Raw genomic sequence first — 24,582 nt, 5'->3', positions numbered from 1 at the left:
ACTTCCTTGAAACCTCACCATGACTTTTTACATGGCATGTTTGCATGGATGTAGCCATGTAAGTTATGTGTTAGTATTTCAATGATTATGTCCAGAACGATATTACCCAGCAAAATGTGCTTCAAGGGCGGGCGACAATCCGTGCCGCCAGCCCTCGTCACGGATTGTCGCCAGGCGACAATCCGTGACGGGGGCGACAATCCGTGCCGCCAACGCCCGTCACGGATTGTCGCCCCGAGCAGGAGGCGACAATCCGTGTAGGGGCGACAATCCGTGTCGCAACAAACGTACCTTCAAGCAAGACGGTCGTAAGGACGATCAGATGTGATCTTCATGGTGGATGATGTTCTCTCCTCTGCTCGTGTTTGAAGTTTGGTGTCTGATGATGGACTTCCTTTGCAATTTATCAGCCCGAAAGAAAACAAAGCAAGATCATAAGAACTTGGATTCTATACAGGGCGAAAGATCAAGATTTTATTTGCTTGACTTACTTTAACACAATGGGTGTCTCCACGTTTTGAAAAAAAAAACAACATTCATATCTTTAAATCAGCCTAAAAAATATACACTAACAAGGCATTTTAGGGTTAAACATTTGTTCAGGTTTATCTCATACATTATGAAAAGACATTCTTTTGTCAACTCTTCAAACATACCATCTTAAAGATGTAAAAGCAACAGATGAATGGCTCTTCTTCAGCAAACAACTTGAGCAGTTGAAAACAAGTTTTGTTATACAGTTTGTACACAATTATTATAATTTTGAAAGCTTCCTGCAATGTCTAACTTGTATGCATCAATATATATACCCTGAAATCCTGATGATTGAACTAACAACTAAAATAGCAATTATCTTCCCTCGCGTGATTATCAGAAACCAAACACAAACGATTCCATTTTGATAAACCCTCTTGTGACCTGCATTCTTTTTTCTTTTGGAGGGTAATCAACAATCATATAAAGTATTTGTCGATTGACTTCGATGATTGACTTTGTTTTTGCTTATTCACTCCTTCACAGTAATGTTAGTATAGTGGTGTCATATTTCTACGTTGTACATTCTTCGTGAAAGGGGATGAGGTATGTGAGCAACAATATACCATCCATTGTCGTTACATACCAACCCATGATACACCACTTTTACTGTACATTGAAAATAGCCATTGTTTGTCCTACGTGTGAACATGCAGCATTGTAACACAATTGTGGTTTCATTTCAATCACTTCTCTTGTGACCTATTCAAACCTTTTTGAATAATTAGTATAGTCTGTTTCGATTCCCTTTGCTGATTGACGTTGTTTTAGCTTGAATCCATGCAGTTTACGCCTATATACGCTATATACTTCACTGTATTTTTTATAGTCTAGTTAGCCATCGATGATTAAACACATGATATCTCAATCACAGCTCATATGTGACCTCTAAACATTATTTTATTCGTATGATCCTTTTTTTTCTCATGTTTTGTTCTTTGTTGATATTTTCATTTTTGTTCACTTTTGTTTACCGCCATGATATTTAGAAAGAATAATATTATTGCAGAAAAAAAGCTCTTCGTATCATTTGTAGAGAATCGTGGAGATGTCATACTAATGACTTGTTTCATCAACATAATATTTTAAAAATTAAGGATTTATATTGTTTGAATTTAGGTCAGTTTATGTACAAATTAATAAATCACTCCCTTCCTTTGGTGTTTGACTCTATGTTTATCCAAAATAAAACTGTACATTCATACCCCACTAGACAAACCAATGAATTCCATTTACCACCGTTTAGGACAATTTTTGTCTATATTCTCCTTCGCTGGACCTAAACTTTGGAATTCCCTTGACAGCAGTATAAAAGAATCTCTAAGTTTCAACACTTTTACTTTGAAATTAAAGAAAATGCTTATTAATTCTTATACTACTGGGGATTTGCATTTTGAAAGCTCCTAACTGATTTCTCTTGCTGCTAACGCCTTTATTTTGTTTACTTTATTTCATAACCATTATGTTATATGTGACCGTGCACCTCAAACATAAAGTCGCACACACTGATTTTCCATGAGGACTGAAAATAAGTGAAATGGGTCAACCTAGCCGAACTTGACTTTTTCATATCTTCTGAAAGAGCGGGTCTTCTCTTACATGATGCTAAAATTTGGTATCATAAAACGGGCAGAAAAGTGTGGTTTTTTAGCAGTTTATCTCGAACATTTTTGGTAGAATAGTGTGATTAGGTGTGTCTTTAGAATCCTTTTTTCATTCCTGAAAAACCTTGTCCACACTCTTCACTTTCAACTCCAATAACTTTTGAAAGGATAGCGCTACTGCTTTGAAAGTTGGTATTAATTATAGACAGAAGGTATCAATGAGGCATGCTAAATTTCAGTTTAATCTGATAATCCCTTCATTGTTGTTACTCTGGTGGTTTACTTCCTGTTTTTTGTCCCATTCATCGCACAGCCAGCATGGTTTGATAAAGATTAAGCGCTTGAATAGACACTGCACTTCAGAGCCTCTTTTCTCAGTTCACACTTTTCCTGAGTTTGTGCTTTCTTTCCAATATTTAGTTAGGTTAGGAGAGTCCATTTGATTTGAGTTATACATCATTTTAAAGCTTAAAGTCTTTTCTTTCAGAATATGGTCTTAACTAAAAATTCATGTCTGGCGACTTTTTGGTTTGTTTTGAGGTGCAGGGTCACATATATCATTCATATGAAGACAACTTCTCGGTAAGACCAAGGTCTCATGTGTCCTGGCTACGACCCCCAATACTCTCCTCCTTTGCCCTTCCCTCTATCTTCCTGTCTCTTTCTATCTCCTTTTTATCCTTTCCACGTGTATGTAAGAGAGCTGCTTTGTTACTGTATGTGTGTGCGTTTGAGTGCGTACTCGTTTTGTGTTCTGGTTCCCGTGGATTATGTTAAAATGTCTCGTGTATTACTATTATATTGCGACTCCGCGGGGACTGCATTCTACAAGCTTGGCTTTTTAGCAGTCCCCTCCATTTCCGACCTTTTCTTTGTTATGATTCAGTCACATTTTGTCCTTGTACTTCTTCTACCAAAATATGTTTTTTGTTTCATGTAAACAAATGACGTGTATCTAAATTTCATTTGGACATGTAAAAGTTGCTTTGTACTTACGTTGTGTATAAACGGTTTACAATTTTTCCTAAACAGTTTGTCCCCCCCCAAAAATCAGATTTTCGCATTGATAACACCAAAAATGAATAAATTGCCTAAATACTACTTCATGGTCTTAAAATATAACATTTTACCTCTATTTTCAGAAAACTCCATTTGATTTGGTCAAGCGGTCACAGAAAAATGTGAATTGTTGTAAAGCATGTCATGAGTCTGATTCTTCCAAGTTTAGCACTTCGATGATCTTGTGTGTGAATACAAATAGACAGAACTTGGAGGGAAGAGATTCCCGAAATCCTCTACAAAATTCCTCATTTCTCTTTGACCATTGAAGCAAATCGAATGGGGTTTTCTGTAAGATGTGGACATTGAGTTATAGTTTCATACTCTGAATTTGTATTTAGATTGATTCAATATTTTTAAATACATCATGGTGGGGGTCCCGTTGTAATTTTGTTTGGGACATACGGTATGTTCAACAGTGTGCATCAGTGCATGTTTGTATTTTCAAAGAGAGTCTAGAGATGGAGTTGCAACTGACAAGTTGTATCTCTGTCTCCTGAATTATACACGCATGATCGTAAGCACATAATATACCCAGGATATTTCTTTCGTGGTTGGGGCGGGGGTGGGGAGGGGGAGCGAGTATCCTACTGCGGCCATGCAAGGAACCTTTTTGCATTTTAGAAGTGATTTTCTCTTCTGGTGCACACATTTGGTGCACACTTTTGGTGGAAATTTCTGAAAATTCCAATAAAAAGTAAGACAATTGATATTCAGGAACAACGTTTGGTTTGGTTTGGTTTGGCTTATTTCTGCATTTTCTTTCTCCAGATATAATATCAAATGAAAACAAAGAGACACAGAGTATCCAAAAAAAGGAGAGTATAAAATACGAATCAATAAAGAAAATGTCAATTTCATAACAAAACCAGTCTGTAATAGCATATGAATCAAAGAAACATATTAAGGCATACTGTATTGAACAAAGGAGAAATCGATACAGGGGACCGTCATCATAAGCAGAGCTTGACGTGAATGAGGTCGAATCTATCTTAAATGAATACATTACAACACCAATAGATCATGGGCGTCACCAAGGGGGGGGGGGGGGTGCGTTGGGTGCGAATGCACCCCCCTTCAGCACTTTACTTGTGACCAGTCCAAATTGAGATACGAGCCGAAGTGCGAGCCTTAGCCTCATACACATTTTTGGGGGGCAAGCATATCATAATTTTGCCCCCCCCCCATAATTAATCATTCCCGAGATGAGAAGAATTTCTTGCTTTTTTGAAAGAAAAAAAAAGTTCCCCCAAATAAAACATTTTGGCTCCTGCGGTGTTTTAAATACGGCAGTTTTTACTCTTGATATCTATTAATTACACACCGACACAGAACTTTCATATTTTGATTTTGATATCAATTATGTGATCGTGCATCACAAAACGACAAAAAGTCGCACCTATCCTTCTACATTGTTCTTAAGTTTGGGATCACTAATTGAATGGAAAAGTGCATTTGTAGCAGTTTTTTCACAATCTTTTTTATTACTTACAGTATAGTTATCAGGTATGTCTTACAGAGGCCCCTTTTCATTTCTGGATAACCCTTTGCACACTCTTCATTTTCAAGTCTAGTAACTTGTGAAATGACATAGCTACTGCGTTGAAAGTTTGCATTAATCATGGACAGAATGTGCCAAAAGAGCATATTCAGCCTAATTTCATAATCTCTTCATTGTTATTGATCCAGTGGTTTAACACCCTGTTTTTGTTTTGTTTTATTGTCCCATTCACAGAGACTCCAACCCCAAGCACCTTCTGATCGGGAGATTCTCCCGCCCAAAACCCCTAGCAAACGGAAGACTCCAACTTGATGTGCGCGAAGCGTGAAGTTTCTCGCGGCCGGGGTCCAGGGCCCTGGAAGCTCTAGGGTTCTAGATACTCTCTCGTGCTATCTAAGACTTATTTGTCAACATACGATGCCAATAAGTAAGAAATCCTTTCGAACGGGAGACACAGAGCCAGGGCGGGAGAAATTAAAGTTCAAGCGGGAGTACGGGATATTTTGCAAAAATGGGCTTTCGGCGGGAGATCTCCCGTCGAAAGCGGAAGAGTTGGAGTCTCTGCATTCATCGCACAGCTAGCACGGTTTGGTGAAGATTAAAGCCTTGCAATCGTGGCGAGTGGTTTGTGCGGCACGGAGACGAACGCAACACGCTGCCTCCCCCATTCTGTACCAAATGTAGTGACACCAAATGAGAATAGCGCTGGTTCAATGGGTCAGCGAACAACACTTTAGACTACAAATCTCCTGACCCAAAATGGCTGCCCGAGCCACGAGAGCTTCTGATTGGACGCACACTCTCAGTGCGCATGCGCTTGAAGAGAGGCCAAAAGAGCCACGCGTCTTCTGGCCCCTCTCCTCCAATCACCGCAGCTCGCGGTCACAATGTTTGTGTTTGATGCGTACACACACACGCACACACACACACACTCATGTCTCAGTGGCAGCATTGTCCTACACGTTTATGGATATAGCACCGAGTCTGGCATTGCTCAATTGCATGCACAAACTTCGTTCGTTCGGGAGATTACGAAATAACGCACCATTAGGGGTGACGATCGTCCGACTTTAGGAAAGTGTTAAAGGGATCGTATAGTTTTGGTTGAGACCTAATTTCAGGTTTCTAACATTTTTGGTGAGATAATGAGAAACCTCTTATTAAATATGAAAGAGCATGTAATTCCATGAGGAATTCAACATATATTTGATGACAATTGGTTTGAAATGGCTGAGATATCCAAAACAGAGCGATTCTAATTATAAAGGGGATGGCTAGTAACTGATCACTGGGAATCAGTGGGAATGCTGGGGGATGGTTGTTCCAATTCTTGTGGGATTCATTTAAGAGTACATAATATTGTTGTGTGAAAATTACAAGGGGCCCGAATACCGTCACCCCGCTTAAAATTGTTACAAGCGCACTAAACAAAAATTTATGCCCGGGACTGTGTTCAGTACGCTTGAAACTTGACAGGCTACCACAACCAAGCAAATTGTGGTGAAAACCGAACAGTTTTTTGCGAAAATCTGAAGTTTATACGAGGAATACGTGTTATAAATATAAGTATCATCACGGTCACCCGCACGCATCTTTTATGTGTATATCTATGCATCACGGTCACCCGCACACGTCTTTCATGTGCTTTGTCTATGGGAGCGCGGGTGACGAGTTGGTTCGGTGTAAAAATAGCAGAGGTAAAAATGGCAGAGGTAAAAATGGCAGGGGTAAAAACGGCAGAAGTAAAAATGGCAGAGGTAAAAATGGCAGAGGCAAAAATGGCAGAGGTAAAAATGGCAGGGGTAAAAATGGCAGAGGTAAAAATGGCAGGGGTAAAAATGGCAGAGGTAAAAATGGCAGAGGTAAAAATTGCAGAGGTAAAAATGGCAGGGGTAAAAATGGCAGAGGTAAAAGTGGCAGGGGTAAAAATGGCAGGGGTAAAAATGCCAGAGGTAAAAATGCCAGAGGTAAAAATGCCAGAGGTAAAAATGGCAGAGGTAAAAATGGCAGAGGTAGAAACGGCAGAGGTAAAAATGGCAGAGGTAAAAATGGCAGCAGTAAAAATGGCAGAGGTAAATAATTATGTGGTAAAAATGTCAGACGTAAAGTTGTCAGTGGTCGAAATGTCAGTGGTCAAAATGCTAGAGATAAAAAATGCCATTGATAAAAATTCAGTCGTTGAAATGCAAGAGGACGAGGTAAAAGTGACAGAGATTTTTTTTTCTTCATGTTTCTGACACCTTTCTCGCAATACGCGCTTTTCGTGCCTTCTGAAATAAAGCACGGGGGAGACCGGGGAGAAATGGGACGCGGGGAGAAATATGGGACACTCATAACTTGAAAAATGCTCGGCCAGTCAACAATCCAATTATATCAGTAAAAAGATGAGCCTCGGAACACCTGAAAATGGACATATTAAAGGGATAGTACAGTATTGGTGGAGATGAGAATTGGGCTTTTAACTTTTTGTGAGATACCAAGAAAACACTTATGATATAGTACAGAGCATACCATTTTAAGAGGAATTCAAAGTTTATTTGATGAAAATCGGGTGTGGAATGAATGAAACGTCCAAAAACAAAGTAAAACAAAGCTATCGTAATAAAGTGTGGGTCCCACACTTTCTTAGAATCGCTCTTTTTTGTCTATCTCAGCCATTTCAAAACCAATTTTCATCAAATAAACGTTGAATTCCTCATAGAATTACATGCTCTTTCATATTCATAAGAGGTTTCTCATTATCTCACCAAAAAATGTTAGAAACCTGAAATTAGGTCTCAACCAAAACTGTACGATTCCTTTAACCACTATACAGCTCTACATGTATCTTGTCAGTAAAATATCAAACTTACTTTAGATCTGGTAGGTCCTATACTATGTTAATAAGTATTTTGAAAAGTGTGCAAACTTCTGAAAATAAAATTGCTTGATAACAGACATGTAGGTATGAAAAATTGGTTATCTACAGCTCGTTATTCCGAAGGTTCGTTATTCCTAAGATTCGTTATTCCGAAGGTTCATTGTTCCGAATTTCATTTTCGGATTAACCAATCTTCGGAATAACGAACCTTCGGAATAACGAACCTTCGGAATAACGAGCTGTAGATAACGGGCAGGAAAGTGTGTTTTTTAGCAGTTTATCTCTAACATTTTTGGTAGAATAGTGTGATTAGGTGTGTCTTTAGAATCCCCTTTCATTTCTGAAAAACCTTGTCCACACTCTTCACTTTCAACTCTAATAACTGTTGAAAGGATAGTGCTACTGCTTTAAAAGTTGGCATTAATTATGGAGAGAATGTGTTAATGAGGCATGCTTGATTTCAGTTTAATCTGATAATCCCTTCATTGTTGTTACTCTGGTGGTTTACTTCCTGTTTTTTGTCCCATTCATCGCACAGCCAGCAGGGTTTGGTAAAGATTATGCGCTTGAATAGACACTGTACTTCAGAGCCTCTTTTCTCAGTTCACACTTTTCCTGAGTGTGTGCTTTCTTTCCAATATTTAGATAGGTTAGGAGAGTCCATTTGATTTGAGTTATACATAATTTTAAAGTTTAAAGTCTGCTCTTTCAGAATATGGTCTTAACTAAAAATTCATGTCTGGCGACTTTTTGTTTGTTTTGAGGTGCAGAGTCACATATGGTAGTCAAAGGCGGTGGTTTCAATCTACCTGGATGGGATTGGATTGGATTTTCTTACTGTTGTTGTATAATGAGGGAACAACGTCATTTTCGGTGGCTGAATCTACCAATCTTTAGCAACACACCATGTTGATAACATAATGGAATCTGACTTTGGAGCAACAGCTAAGTTTGAAAGGCATCAAACATTTACATTTTTTTTTCGCCTGCGGATTCGTTCAACAATGATTGAAAGAAATCCCATGGCAAACTATCAGTTTTTACTCTCACTAGAACAGTTTATTGCTAAAGTTCGTTTCCAGTTTTGATAGGCATGAGTTTGTAAAGTGACCACAAAGTGTTCATTAAACTTCGAGATATTTGTTTTTGCGCCATGTGATACTTGAACAATGTAATAAAATATTTTGCAAGAGCTTACTTATGTCTGCCGATACATCTGCTGTAGTTTGTTTTTTGCGTTTTGTATTTTTACTTCTACATTATGTCGTGATCAGGCCTTGTGAGATAAATAGGCTCCTACGAAACCTGAATGTGAGAAAATGATATTGAACAGGTGAAAAATTAGCGGTTTGCTTCGACTATGTCTCATTCACTTCTTTACACTAAACAGTTCAAAAAATGAAAAGTAGTGACAATATACTAGCCTGGACGTGAGCGTGTAGGCTCTTAGCTGGTTTATTATTTCTCTGCACGCAGACAGATTACGCCACTGCACTTGCATCAAACTCAGAATAATGAGAGTGCTCTAATCTTTTTAAAACATAATTAAATCAATATTCTTCAAATCTGCAATTTGGATTTGTTAATTCGATAAATACAGATTGCTCTGACTAGGATATCATTCAAGACCTCTTCATACGTTTATATCTGACGAAATCGCTCTCATTACTTCTGACATTTTACTTCTACCATTTTTACCTCTGCCGTTTTTACCTCTGGCATTTTTACCTCTGACATTTTTACCTCTGCCATTATTACCTCTGCCATTTTTACCTCTGCCATTTTTACCTCTGCCATTTTTACCTCTGCCATTTCTACCCCTACCATTCTTACCCCTGCCATTTTTACCTCTGCCATTTTTACCCCTGCCATTTTTACCTCTGCCATTTGTACCTCTGCCATTTTTACCTCTGCCATTTTTACCTCTGCCATTTTTACCCCTGCCATTTTTACCTCTGCCATTTGTACCTCTGCCATTTTTACCTCTGCCATTTTTACCTCTGCCATTTTTACCTCTGCCATTTTTACCCCTGCCATTTTTACCTCTGCCATTTTTACCTCTGCCATTTTTACCTCTGCCATTTTACCTCTGCCATTTTTACCTCTGCCATTTTTACCTCTGCCATTTTTACCTCTGCCATTTTTACCTCTGTCATTTTTACCTCTGCCATTTTTACCTCTGCCATTTTTACCTCTGCCATTTTTACCTCTGCCATTTTTACCTCTGCCATTTTTACCTCTGCCATTTTTACCTCTGCCATTTTTACCTCTGCCATTTTACCTGGCACCGACGAGTTGCGGGCCCCTTCCTCAGCGCACAACTATTCCGCATCGTTTGCATTTGGCGACGATAGCTGCAAATTTTCGATATTGATCAGTGAACTTGTGATTCCATTGGAATCTTGAGCATTTTTCCTGTTTGTGAGTGGGATTTCATAGAATTTCAGAGACGAAATGTGATTCAAATATGCATAAACATTAATCATGACGAGGTACGGGTCACGATCACCAAAGCATGTATTATGCTTCAGAACGGTCTCATATTCAAGTAATGTGCAGTTTAATGCCCCGTCACTGCACAGGCATGCTAACCTGGAAACATTAAACTGCACATTACTTGAATATGAGACCATTCTGAACCTAATAATTTTCACACAACAATAGATATATAATGTGTTCTTAAATGAATCCCACAAGGATTGGAACAATCATTCCCTAGCATTCCCACTGATTCCCACTGATCAGTTACTAGCCATCCATGTCTGGCGACTTTTTGTTGGTTTTGTGTATCTCAGATACATTGACGACATTGACGACATTTTCATAATTTTGCCCCACAGTGAAGAAGACCTTGCAGCCTTTCACGAGGCATTTAACAAACACAATCGTCACATCCTGTTCACAATAAAGTGCTCCAGAGAGAAAATCCACACTCTGGATGTCAACGTATCTAAGAATGGGAGTATGCTTTCTACTAATGTGTACATAAACCCACGGATTCTTTCACCAATACCTTGAATACAATTCGTTCCACCCCTTTCACACAGAACAATCAATTGTGTACAGCCAACTAGTCAGATACAAACGCATCACTTCTGACCCAAAAGTTCTTGAAGAAGATGCTATACGTCTGGGAAACATTTCATCAGAAGGAGCTATCAAAAGGGTCAGCGAAAAACGCAGAGATGACCTCTTAGGCACTAAACCTAAAGATGAGAGCTAGGAACGAACACATGCCGCTTGTTACCACATTCAACCCACAGGTCAGAAAGTTTGCCTACACTACCAAGAAAGAATGGGCAAACATTCAGCTTGACCTCAAACTTTCTCCAGTATCCCAAAGACAACCGCCAAACTTGAGATCACTTCTGGTGCGGAGTGAGTTACCGAAACCTGCAATCCCAAAACATTTGCAAAAGGTAACAAGAGGTGCGGCAAACCATGTCAAATGTGTAACCACCTGGTGACAGAACCAGTGGTACAAATCTCTCCGTCATTAAGTATCTAACCACCTGACTATACACGCGACTCTAACAATGTGCTCCACTGAATCATGTGCACTAAATGCCCAGGGGTGTCATTATATAGGTGAAACTAGCACGAAATTCCGTATGAGGTTCAACAACCACAAAAGCTCGATCCTAAAGAAACGAAAGGATATCCCAGTAGCGAACCACTTCAGTGATATATCACATTTATACATATGTATTATGTATATATATATATATATATATATATATATATATATAATCAACTGTGCGTGCGTGTGTGTGTGTGTGTGTGTGTGTGTGTGTGTGTGTTTGGATAGGCTATCTTCGTACAGAGTGGTCGATGTCCTGATGGCAGACCATGTAATGATAATAACGTTTACAAAAGAAAATAACTAAAGGTTCATCGGTGCTTTAATGCTATTCCGAGTTTACGCACCGTGCTTAAACTCGGAGTAGCAATAAAGCACCAATCGACCTTTATAGTCATCTTCTTAAATGATTATATATATGACACGATATGTCTTATGGTTGAATAAAGAGGATGTTTAGTACCATGTAAAATAAGTCCTCAACATTGAGCAGAATAAGATTACTGAGTGTACAGGCAGATCTTTTTCGCCAACATAATTGTTATTGTCATAATGAATATGTTTTTAGAATCATAATAACCAGGCAACGAAATATCCTCTGTGATACTGCGACATCGGACATGATTATTCTCATAGTTACATCATTATTAATATCCTTTTTGGCATTTCTGGCACTAATGAATATGATAAGCAGGGCGACAAAAAACAAGAATAGAATATAAATTGATTGAATGGTGACTTAGGAAATTATGTCATGTTGTATACATGTATGTAGGAAAATAATCATTGCATAATAGACTATAGTACTGCTTTTATATTTAATGTAAATACTTCTTTTCATAACCATTATTTTTTATTGAACCTAATATAATTCATTTTCATTATATAGTTACGATAATGTATGGTGAAACATGTCGTCGTTGTCATAGTATTACCTCATTCAAAAGATTATGATGTTATTTTAATTTGAATTTATTTTCACTTTCACTGAGTTATTACAAGTATTACTATACAATTAAGATTATCATATTATTATAAGTCTCATCCACGTCACCCTTATAATTACTATTATACGTTCGCTTTCACGTGCTCCATACCATACTTTTCTTGCTCTCGCGTGCTCTGCTATTGTACCGCGGCCCATTACTCTGTTTAATTTATTCCATGTTACATTATTACCATGTTACTTTATTACATTATTGCATTTTCCTTTTTCATTTCAAGAAATTCACATTTGAATTAATAAATTGATAAAGAAGTTAAGGGAAACCAAAACCCCAAGAGAAATGCATTGCTCCATGGATTTTGGTTTCCTTCAAAATCAAATGATCATCACAAGCACTGATAGCTGAAAGTATAAGTACTTGCCAGAACTGTTGTAGAGGTAGTAAATATGATGCTAAACTAAAGTACAGGGCCTGCGCAGCCGGGGGGGGGGGGGGGGGGGAGGGTAGAGACTCGCATTTTTTTTTCTTTGGCAAAATACATGGAAATAATAGGGTCTAACCAATTGCCACCACTCTCATTTTTCCTTTATCGTCTGTTTTGCTTTTTTTTTTCTTTTTGCTTGTCGACTGATTAAACCCGGAAGTGGCAGGAGAAAGGAGAAAAGTGCGGGTAATGCGACGCCGGCCCTGTATTGCACCAGTATAGTACATGTAGTAGCAATACCGTACTTGTTTATAGTAGGAAAGGGGATGGCTATTAAAGCATTATACGTTGAAAAAAAAGGAGGACGACGTGGATGATATAGTATTACAGTTGCAAAATAGATATATCTTTTACCAACGACCTTCACACTGAAGCTCCTCGGTTTTATCATCCGGAGTATATGCAAAAGACGTGTCCCTTCTCGAGATTTAAAGTCAAATCCTTCAAGTATACAATAAAGTTACAAATTAAACTTTCAACACTATTCCTCTTTGCTTAGTTTGCTATGCACTCAGGAGTCAGTTATAGTGGAATCAAATGTTTCGGAAAGTGTTTCATTGAAAGCAATCAGCAATCCAAGTATTATACACATTCAAAACAGATGAATCTGACGTGTTCGTGGTGGAAATGTTCACTGTATACTCGTTTATTGCTGTCAGTGCGTAATGGTCATTGATACAACAACAACAATAATAACAACAATAATAATCATGATGACAATAACGATAATAATGATAATGATGATAATAATAACAATATTATTTCTTGCAATCTGCCTACCAAAGAATCAAGTAAAGACATTGATAGTTATATCAAATAGCTTAACAAACTCCCGTCTAAATTTAAGCACCAAGAATAATTCGCAAATATAATCATGCCGATCCATTGAATCAACATGATCAAACAGCTTCTTTTGCTATCATGAATACTCACCGCTGTATTACTAAGATATCTCAACTCATAATGTTTTCCTATCTCCTAAGATATTGAAAAGCTAAACAAAGTTTACTCATCACCATGTAATAATGAATGCGAGATGTACACATCCATTGCAATCATGAGTCATAAACGGCGACTTTAGTTTTAATTTTGATTTCCGTCTTGGCAAAACAAAACGAAACTAAATAAAGAAGACAAACTAAACAAAACAGACAAGATGTATACTGAGGTGAAAGCTAAAAAACAACAACATGCAGAACATCACGACTACATGGATGTGCAGTAATGTAATTTAGTTAATATAAGGCCACAATAATGCTATTCATTACAATTATCACACACTGCAAGCTTGTGGAATAAGGCAAGTTAAGTAGCACAGTCAATGGATCATTGTTTCTTTTCTCCGTCTGAGACCAAGGTCTGAGAAACATGTGACGAACGATTCATTTCATGTTTGTAATGTCAAAGTGGTTCCATAATTCATGACAACGTTGGTGACGCCTTTGAATGCAGAGTTTTCCTAATGTTGTTTGGAATAAATGAAGAACTGTTTTCTGAAACTAGTGGTAAGGAAAACATCTTGACTGCATGCACGAAAAGGACGCAAGAACATATACAGGAATTTGTTTTTTTTTTTATAAACTTCGAAACCTATACCTTCTAAATCGTATGTGGAACATGTGGAAAGCAAATTAAACAGCGCCATTCTCACAAAAGGGGGAAAAACCACTCTGCAAGACCTAAAAAATACTCTTGATAGGCCAAAGTACTATTATTTCACTTCCTACAGTATTACCTTTTATCATTACAGAGTATTGAAACTTTTTGTACACAATTGTGAACTTTCTGTCGTACAATCTTTTATCATGACAGAGAATTGAAACATTCTGTTCACAATCGTATTCAATAAAGCTATAAATAGTCAAGTCAGACAGAAAGATGAGAAAAAACTTGATAAGAAAGTTAACGCTCAAATATTCCCACGTCTATTCCCTTTTAAGTATTAACTGTAAATATAAGCTATATTATGAGCTATATAAGCTAAATTATCTATATAAGCTATATAAGCTATATAAGCTACATAAGCTATACAAGCTATATAAGCTATATAAGCTATATATGCTATATAAGCTATATAAGCGATATAAGCTATATAAGCTATATATGCTATATAAGCTATATATGCTATATAAGCTATATAAGCTACATAAGCTATATAAGCTATATATGCTATATATGCTATATAAGCTATATAAGCTATGTAAGCTATATAAGCTATATATGCTATATAAGCTATATATGCTATATAAGCTATATAAGCTATATATGCTATACAAGCTATATAAGCTATATAAGCTATATTAGCACATGTCTCTTTCGATGACCACCACTCTCATGACTCTATTTAGTTCCTACACAATTAAGGTAGCTGCATGCGGCGGTTCAACAACGATGAAAATGCCAAACACACACAAAGTCTAATTCGTAAGCGCGTTATTATAGTAAAAGCGATATTTTCGAATTAAGTCTAGTAGTTTACGATAGTAAATAGGGCTTGAGATTTAATAATGTTGTTGTCTCATGTTGATGTTAATCATTGTGATACAATGTAGGCCTATTCTAGCTATGTGATCTTAAAGAATGACGCTTTAGATTGGAATCTATTTACAACTAATGATAACATGTCTTGTACATAGACAAGAAAAAACAACAACCATATACTGAGCACACAAACAAGTAAATATGCAACATTCTATTGTAGCTGCAGCTCATTGAGTAAGGCTTAAACAATGTAAAAACAAAATCTTAAAGTTTACATGTCATTGCACTATTTCGGAATGGCTCTTGAACGCGCAAAACCAATACTAAGTTGTGGAAGATAACATTGACAGAGTACGTTACAATTTACTCACCAAGAAAAATATGTTCCAGAGTACGTAATATATTACTCATCAAGAAAAATACAGTCCATCTTGCCTTGTGCCCGTTTTGTTGCTTTAACTTTATATCAATTACGGAAATTCGATCTATGCCGTGCGTTAACCACGCTGGTTTCATCTCAGAGGTAACGGATTATAATTGTCATCGGCCACTATTAAAGACGTCAACTCTTCTGTCACTCGTATGTACTACAGTGCTATGAAATGATTCATATAATAATCTAAACAAAGACACATACAGATTGACAGACATACAGACCGACACATACACACACATACACACACACACACGTCTCCTATTTATTACCCCCGTCTTCTAATTATAGCTATTTCATCATGACAGAGGCGGATCCCGTAATTCCGTGAAGGGGAGGCGCCTTTACAAAATTATCCATTAAGGGGGGGGGGGGGGGACACACACGCCCCCCCCCATATTGTCATTATTCTGTCAAAAATTGTACATTAGAGGAAAAAGATAGTGTGGTAACGAGTGGAGTATACTATACAAAGTGAATAGCACAAAAACTCTCAGCCTGGGCATCAATCACGCAACATTTGGAAGACATTTCCGAATCTGATTCTGTAAAAATTGATAAAGCAAGATTTATACGTTTCCTGTCCTAAATAAAAGCTTATCGTTGCCAAATACACCGATAGACGTACGTAACGGTTGCGGTGTGGTCACAATGTCAACAGTTTTGGATCTCAATTTTAAAGACGTCCCACCAATAGACGACTTCGTCTATCACCATAATTATTGCTGTAAGATTCGTACGGTCTGTAGGCACTCATGCTCCAATGTTATGGATGCGGCTTTAGAATCCCCCTGTCCCACATTCTTTGCTGGATCAGTCTCGTGTACTCTACGTCTCCCATAAGAAGTTCTTTGCACACAGGTCTGGCGTCTTTCTTTAACACAAACTTATCCTCCCGTTTATCCCTCTGGTCCTTTTTTGACTGATTGACACACTCAGCGAAGACGTCTTTTAAACGTTTTCGAAATTCCAGCAAGTCCCTATCGAACTCGGGTCCGTATTCTCTGATCTTCTGCCAAAGGGTAGCATTGAAGTATTGGTATAATAACAAGTCCGCATGATTCCACTCAGCTATCCGCCGTCTCAAATCGTTAGTCATGTTCAAGCGGTGACTCTCGCTCCGTATCGCCTTCGATATGTAAAGGATGTCGTCAAAATCCCAGCACATAAGCCGCCGGAGGAGCACCAGAGACTGATCTAAGTATTCTGTGATCATGGCAAGATCAAATTGGCTGTCAAGACGTTTGACTGCCTTCATTACGAAATCCACATCGTCGTGATTAGCGTGATCGACGCCAAGATCGTAGAGTTGATTGTTTTTCGCGAATTGCCAGTAGAACCTTTTAGATGTGCCGAAATATTTTCCAGGGTTCTCCATGAATTTTTCAAGTTGCTCATTCTTCTTGAATCCGAAAGGCACGCCGAGGTTAAAGTAGCCGAAGGCCGATTCAAGCTGATCAATTGGATTTCGTAAGATCGTGATGTAGGTGGCGTTATGCACAACCGCGTCCATCTCCACTTTGTTAAACCGCGCGTGATTGGTCAGCATGTCGTATCCATCTTCCTTCCTCCAGCCAACCACAGCTTCTGATCTTTCCTTCACCATGGTGCGCGAGAACGGATAGGCGTAGTGAAATTTGAGAGCGCTGTTCGAGACAGCGAAAGTGAAATTTCGGACGAAACCATAGCGCTCGAAAATGGCTGCCGCAGTGGTGCTAGCAGTTTTGTGCGTCTTCAGAAACACCACCTTCTGCTTCGGGGAACATTTCCGAGGCTCTGTACGAGGAGATCTGAAAATAACAAACAAGAAAGAAAGCACAGTGATCAGTAATTACAATTTCAGTAGTTCTATTTTTTTTTTCATTACTTTTTAATATTCTTTGTACGAAAGCATTACAAAATTTTTGTTTATTCTATTTTGAGTTGAATTTACTGTCGTATTGGCAATGCCATCAATTTACGCACAGGCAGTCAAATGGGACAAATTATTGTATATGCACGTAAGTGTGTCTATGTTTGTTTGTCCGTCTGTGTGTGTGTGTGCGTGTGCGTGTATTATTACGTGTATGTGCATGTGGGTGTGGTCTGTATTATATCATAGTGTGTCTATCAAAACGTGTATTCACGTAGCTTTCTTGCAATAAACATTTCTACGAGGTGAACAATAATGAACACACATCTAACACATTCTTATTACACATAATGATAGTCCTGCAAAATGAAAAAGAACATTTCATTTTCGCCACTTTGGGAAGGTAGTACGCATTCTTTATTTTTTTTTCTGTTTTGTTTTTGTTTTCATGGGAGGTGGATAGGATTCAATTTGAAGCCAGATTATTCCTAATTGTTATTGAGATTTTACCGTAAAATGAAAAGGGTATTTATCATAGGGTTTACACCGTCTGTATACAGCAAAACATGACAGCATGCGTGTGCTAACCGCAGCTGCGGTGTGTCCTGGGCGCCGGAAAGCGAGCATAATTAAGACACAGAAAACCTCCGATTCTGTGTCATAAAAAGTAATTTTATTGTTATCTACTTTCTGTCGTGTCCATTTTATACACACGCGATTTACACAAGAAACATCATTGTTGAATAAGGAGGGAATTCAGGACCTACAGGGTTGTTGTTCTTTTTTGTAAAGAAAGAAAAGAAAAAATCCGATACGAAAATAGAGACGTGGACTCAAATATTTGAACAAAAATAACTGAATGAAGTAACAAGGATGTAACAGTAACAATATCATTTTTTTTTCTGTTGATACGATTATTGTTATCGTTACTTTTTCAGTAATTCAGACATTACAACTTAACCTGTTTAACCTGTTTATCCCTGTTTATACATGTACTTTGTATATCCGTTTATGACTGTACCTATGATAAACGGAATACAAAAATAAGACAAACTAAAACAAACAAACCAAACATATACATTAGGCCATAATTATGCTACTATACTGGAAACTGGGCTGAGAATTGAAAAAAAAAAGCAACAAAGAGTCTGTCAAGGAATAAAGGAATGCATTAATCTGTATTATAGGAGCATGCCATACAGTTGGAATTGGAAATGGAACTGCCATAATGTAACGTGACAATATACACACAATGGACGATTTGTGTTGCAATAAAAGGGCTGTAGAATTTGTAAGGTGATTGCCTTTGTATTAAGAGGGATATAATTTCAATAAGACACGACTGTGAAAAGTTTCAAATGCAGGGTTGGAGAAGGAACTTGCATGACCTTCCATTATAAAATACATGACGAAAATCGCTGGAGATTGTAAAGGGTCAAAGAAACACCCTTCCCACCCCCCCCCCCCAAAAACAAAACAAAACAAAACAGAAAAAAACAAAACAAAATAGGAGTTTCACATCGGCATCAAGTCTGCAATTGAAAACAACCCAACATGGCTGTAGTGCGGGTGTGATTGATTTGCCGATGATATCTCATTTGCTGGGATGAAGAGGCTCCCCGAGGCTTTCCTGCGGCCAGAAATCCCACTTATACAATCACCCTGCTATCCCCCATCGCATCAGCCTTCGGCATTATTATATCCACGAAGAGGTATATGTATTGAGTTATCTTGTCCGTGCAAACGCGACAATTCAGGTTAAAACTTATGCATCTTCCTCCTCCTCACCCTCTGCCCAAGGGACGAGTATGAGTTCCATTGGGACTGATGGATAGCACGGGGAAAAATAAGGGTCACATAGCTGAGCATGTAAACGTATTTCTTAAAACTACCAGCGAGGTAAGGGTAGCTGTGGGCAAGGCGAAGTGTTAACTCACAGCAATAACAACAACAATAACAAAGACAACGACGACAACAACAACAGCAACAACAACTACGACCACATGTACGCAAACACACACACACAACAACATCAACAACAACAACAACAACAACAACAACAACAACAACAACAACAACAACAACAACAAGATGAATTCACAATAGAGAAGCGGGATTTGGTCCAACAAGCAACTTGCATCGCCGGGGACTCGTGAGAACGAATTTATGCATAGGTTTTACCAACCCAGCGAAGTGTTATTGGATGATTACTCTATACAAAAAAAAAAAACAACAACAACAACAACAGCCACAACAAAACATGCCCGAAAGGAACCTCACTTCTTCATACCCTATGCGATCTCGCATCTTTGAATATTTCATGAGTAGACTTCCTGGTCTGATACGATCTTATCATAGGAAGATCTCGATTCCTAAATAACTTTAGGGACAGAAAATGATAACGACATGAATTAATAAATTCCACAGAACTTCATCTTTTTAAATGAAAAGTGCAAATTCCCTTGAGGTGTTCCTGACATTTTGTTGAGGCTACTATACCCACTGCTTTCTGAATGAGGTAAGTCAACTGTTCTTTCAGTATGCTAGAAAGGTAAACGTAATAGGTCGAATTTTCGTAACAGTTTCTTTTGGCTGCGGTCAGGGAACGGCCAATCAGTGGCAGTGGACGAGTGTGGACTCGACGAGATGATTATATTCCTTAGCTAAAATTTGCAGCTTATAATGTATCTCAATCCTCATTATAAAAGGGCCCCAGATCGTTGAAAAGACCACCTCATCAGGGCATTGCCTTAATTCATTTCACCTGGCTTCACGTTACATGTCAAAACATTTCGGCGTATTGTTTGCACTGGTTTGTTTGAGGTAATGTTCCAACATTCGATTATTTCTACAACTGAATGGGAAATTCGATATAACATATTACTAATTGTCGGTATGGGATAACTTAAATCTCTCCCATGGCCATTGTTTATTTCATACCACACCCCAACCTGGTCTGTGTAATAATGATATTGATAAGGTAAACGAAAAGTGGAATATTGATCTTGTATGATCAATAGTCAGGATAAAACTTCGAGGAATAGCATTGATCTTTTTTCTTCAGTCGAATATTAACACGCATTTTATCCTATGCAATATCCGCCACTTGGTTATATGCGAAGGGCATTTTAACGATCATCGGTCAATGCGTCAGAATGCACATAATTAATTACTACAACTTATCATGTGAACGGGTAAGCTCAGAATATCAATGCATAGTTCATTACCATTGTAATAATTATTTCGAGAATTATGACGACTATAGTTGCAGCAAATTATGATTACGTGGTATTACACACAGGGTTAGCTTCACGGGCTAAACAACTCTTATTTCGCAGCGTTGAAGCATATTTCACCGTTTGCATATGAAACAAAAACCCAGCATTAGTGTGTCAAAATAGTTCTAAAATGTAAGTTAGAGATAGAAACAACCAATGTTAAAATTTGAACCAGTATAATCGATGTCAAGTATTGTTAGATATACAATATGTGAACAATAGTTAAAATGAAAATGTTTCTAGACTAAACTATCTACGGTCAATGACAGTTATGGTTTAATGAGAAAAAAATTGTGATATCTCCTTATATTTCAACCTGAATTGCAAAAAGAAAAAAAATGTATGTGGTAGGATATTTTGTGATACAAGTGACCTACAAATATGCATCAAAAGTGATATCTGGAACTTGTTTAAGATCACTGCTCCCAAGGTAAACAGAACTTTTCACGTTTGCGGCAGCGTGAGTCAGAATCTATAAATATCAACAGTTACGATAGGCACTTTCTTTTTTAAAGCACATAGAAATTTTGCATTTTATGGGCCGAGATTTATATATGTTCATTTTCCTAGCCCACCCCTCCCCTCCCCCCTCCCCTGCATCTGTAACCTGCACCGTGAATCAGATGGGTTAGATACACACTCACACACAACTACGCATACATACATACAGTGTATATCACTTATATATGTATATCTCTACAGAAGACTTAAATGATCTATATTAGATACAATAGTTATAAAGAATTTGGAATAATACATTGTTTACTCATTGATTATCTAGCTATCCACGTCCCACAAGCTTTGCTTTTTAGTGGATCACTATTTTCCATAATTGAATTCATTTTCCGCATGCCCACGAAGTATATGCATTGTTCCTCCTAATCATTGTTGTTGTTATATAACTCATATTGTATACTACATGAGTCTTCTTCTGCAAATGTTTGAACAATATTATTTCAGGACATTATACTTTGTACTATGTTTTGATTTTCGTTGATTGGAAATAAACTATGATTGAATTGAATTGAATTGAATTGAATTGAATACATACATACATACATACATACATATGAACCTCGTCTATTAATAGTCCGACACTATATACTGAAACTACTGTCACGTGCGTATCGAAGACAATCTCAGATTTCTTCAGGTGTCGCAAAAACACAAGATGCTGTTGCCTTGTTTTTTCTTTTCTTTTTTAACAGCGGCTAAAATCTGAGCCAAGGTCACATAAATGTCCTTTCTTAGTAATCATACTGAAATATGATAGAACTTCTAGTTTTTTTTTCTAGCAATTATGTTAAGAATTTAAAAAGATGTTTCTCTCTCTCTCTCTCTCTCTCTCTTTGAATGATTAAAAAACTATAACCCGTGTAACTCGAGAATGCACTCACTCTAGTACCGAGAATAATCTTTGGGATTTATTTCGGGGTCCGAAAAATTCACTGGATATCTATAGTACTGTTTTCCCCGCCATCATAAATGAAGTTCCCAGTTTTTGTCATTCTGAGGAAAGGTTTTAATTACCTGCCGCTCTATATCAGCTTATGAAAGCCAGGGTAAAGCCAAGGTTGCAAAAGGATCATACGAACTTTAAATGAGGTAGAACTGACCAGATGTCGATTTCACAGCTTTATCTCCTACGTACAAGCAGCGATCATTGTAGGCTACGATTCCTGAGGTTTGGATCTAACTCGTTGTAAGCATAAAAAAAAAACAACGATAGATAGATAAAATGCGACTCTGGCACCCAAGTAAAACGTGAATGGAGTAATTTACTGCTGCTATGTGCTGCTGGTGCATTTGTAGACACCATAGAAGATAATATATTTTTTTCCCCTTCCTCAGGGTTCCTTTACTAAATAATATCATACACACAAATATATACAAAAAGAGATATGTATGTACATGCAGATTTAACACATGATATTCTTGGCCATTCTACATACAATAAGAACAGCAAACAGTTACAAAAATCAATTATAAATTGCAAATTCTTTTCAAAGTGTCAGAAAATTACCTGACAAATCATTTCATAAGAAAACACAATCAGAAACATTTAGTAAAATGTAACCACTTTTCATAAATTTCTTTTCTTTCAGATTTGTTTTACATATATACTTTTCCATTTCATAATAACTTTTTATCGCTGACATGATTTGTTCAAAAACTGGCAAACAATTTTTGCATTTGGCTGTAAAAATTTCTTTCCTTACTATAATCATAATGCAATTGAGGGCACTGTTATTACGTCCATAAAAACCAAATAATTTATTTTGATTTGTAAGCTTAATATGAATAGCATTACGGGACAGCCAAAGCTCAAGTTTTGACCATATTTCGTTTGAATATATACAAGAACAAAATATATGCATAATTGTTTCTTCGCTGTTATTACAAAAAGTACATAAGTTATCTGTTACTAATTTAAATATCAATAAAGCGTCTTTCATATAAAGAATTCTTTTTAGCATCTTGAACTGAAACCATCTCATGTTTACATCGACAGTTGAATAAAAGGGAATTTGGTAATAAAAACTCCAAATGATATTGTCAAAATCAAACTCCTGTTTCCATTTTATAAGACTTTTACATTCCTTTGTCTTATGTTTCAAGAAAGCCTGGTAGATATGTGCACAACCTTTTTTCACTTTCAGTATTAAAAACAATGTTTCAGGGATAATACATGTAGGTTCCATAATCTTAGGTATGACATTTTTATTATAACCAAATCGAATAGCATTACACAAACCATAATATTGAAGAAAGTTTACTTGTACATTGTATTTACGTTGAAAATCAAAATATGTAAGAAATTTTCCATCTGTTTCTAGAACATCGTTAACAAAACGTACCCCCTTAGCACACCATGACTTATAATAAATTACATTATTATTAACTTGTATTCTAGGATTGTTCCAAAGGGGTTGACATGCGATATTATCTACAATGGACTGAGTTAGATCTGAAAAGGCTAATAATACCTCTTTCCAAAATGGGTTGCGCATTGAAATGGCTAATTCTTTGTAATGTTCAGCCCCCATGAATAAGTGGAGAGATGTGTATGATGGAGGCAAGAATGATTGGAACATGTAAAGTGAGATTTTTGTTACTTGGATAACAAAAGAATCTTCTTATCCATGATATTCTGAATGATTTAGAATGTATAAAAATATCTGTCATTTTAACCCCACCATCACTGTATAATTGGCACATTTGTTTCCTACTTATTTTATCAGGTTTATCGTGCATATAAATTTATAAAAAGATCGGTTAACATCATTCATAATTTTTAATTTTGGTTCTGGAAGAGATAAAAGCAAATAATTCAGTTTGGGTATCAATAAAGATTTTACTATCGTTACTCTCCCTAAAGGAGTCAATGTTCTTTTCAGCCATATCGCTATCTGACGTTTTATCTCTTTAACCTTTTCTTGATAATTATGATTAACCATTTCAGATAACTTAACTGAAAAGTCAATGCCCAGGTACCTGAAATATTCTTCAGATATCCAGTTTAATTTGTACTCATGTAAAATCTCTTTTTTAAAAGTTCTGTTCTTCCCAATCCATATTACTTGAGTTTTAGTTACGTTAATTTTGAGGTTGGATACATTTGCAAATTCATTAAGGATTGTAAATACATAGAAGATAATATGCATCTATATACCATACACGGTTATGCCGTATACGGTTTGAACATACATTAATTTTGACATAGACGGTTGTAGTACATTGCGCTGAATTTAGGTTTAGTTTTAGAGTTTGAATTCATTTTGTGATTTTTAGTCGCATATTCATAGATATAAATATTATATACATATATATATATATATATATATATATATATATACATGTGTGTCTGTGTGTGTTGTGTGTGTGTGCGTCCTTAATGTTTCAGCATTCATATTCCATTCAATCTCAGGTAATTCATTAATGGCATTGCTTTAACACAATATCTCCCTA

At 37.0% G+C, this 24,582-nt stretch overlaps 1 protein-coding gene across 3 annotated transcripts in view; it reads right to left on the bottom strand.

Annotated features, from left to right (window-relative positions):
• Positions 1–305: 305 nt before the first annotated feature.
• LOC139711645 (galactosylceramide sulfotransferase-like) overlaps positions 306–24,582 on the bottom strand; it is a 32,109-nt gene continuing 7,832 nt past the window's right edge. The window contains exons 2-3 of one of the 3 annotated variants that reach the window (XR_011709529.1): positions 16,059–17,273; positions 306–394 (exon numbers count right to left, since the gene is read on the bottom strand). Coding sequence is in view for 1 of the 3 variants with exons in the window: in XM_071623505.1 (XP_071479606.1) it covers positions 16,250–17,273 (1,024 nt within the window). In the remaining 2 variants the exon portion in view is untranslated. Of the gene's footprint in view, positions 395–15,896; positions 17,274–24,582 lie in introns of those variants that run through there. The other 2 variants (XR_011709530.1, XM_071623505.1) reach the window with 2 other exon arrangements.

The sequence above is a fragment of the Diadema antillarum genome, unplaced genomic scaffold (genome assembly GCF_040938485.1).
Source record: "Diadema antillarum isolate AM-2024a unplaced genomic scaffold, OU_Dant_1.0 seq00001678_RagTag, whole genome shotgun sequence".
Taxonomy (NCBI): Eukaryota; Metazoa; Echinodermata; class Echinoidea; order Diadematoida; family Diadematidae; genus Diadema; species Diadema antillarum.
This window is presented reverse-complemented; position numbering and strand designations above follow the sequence as displayed.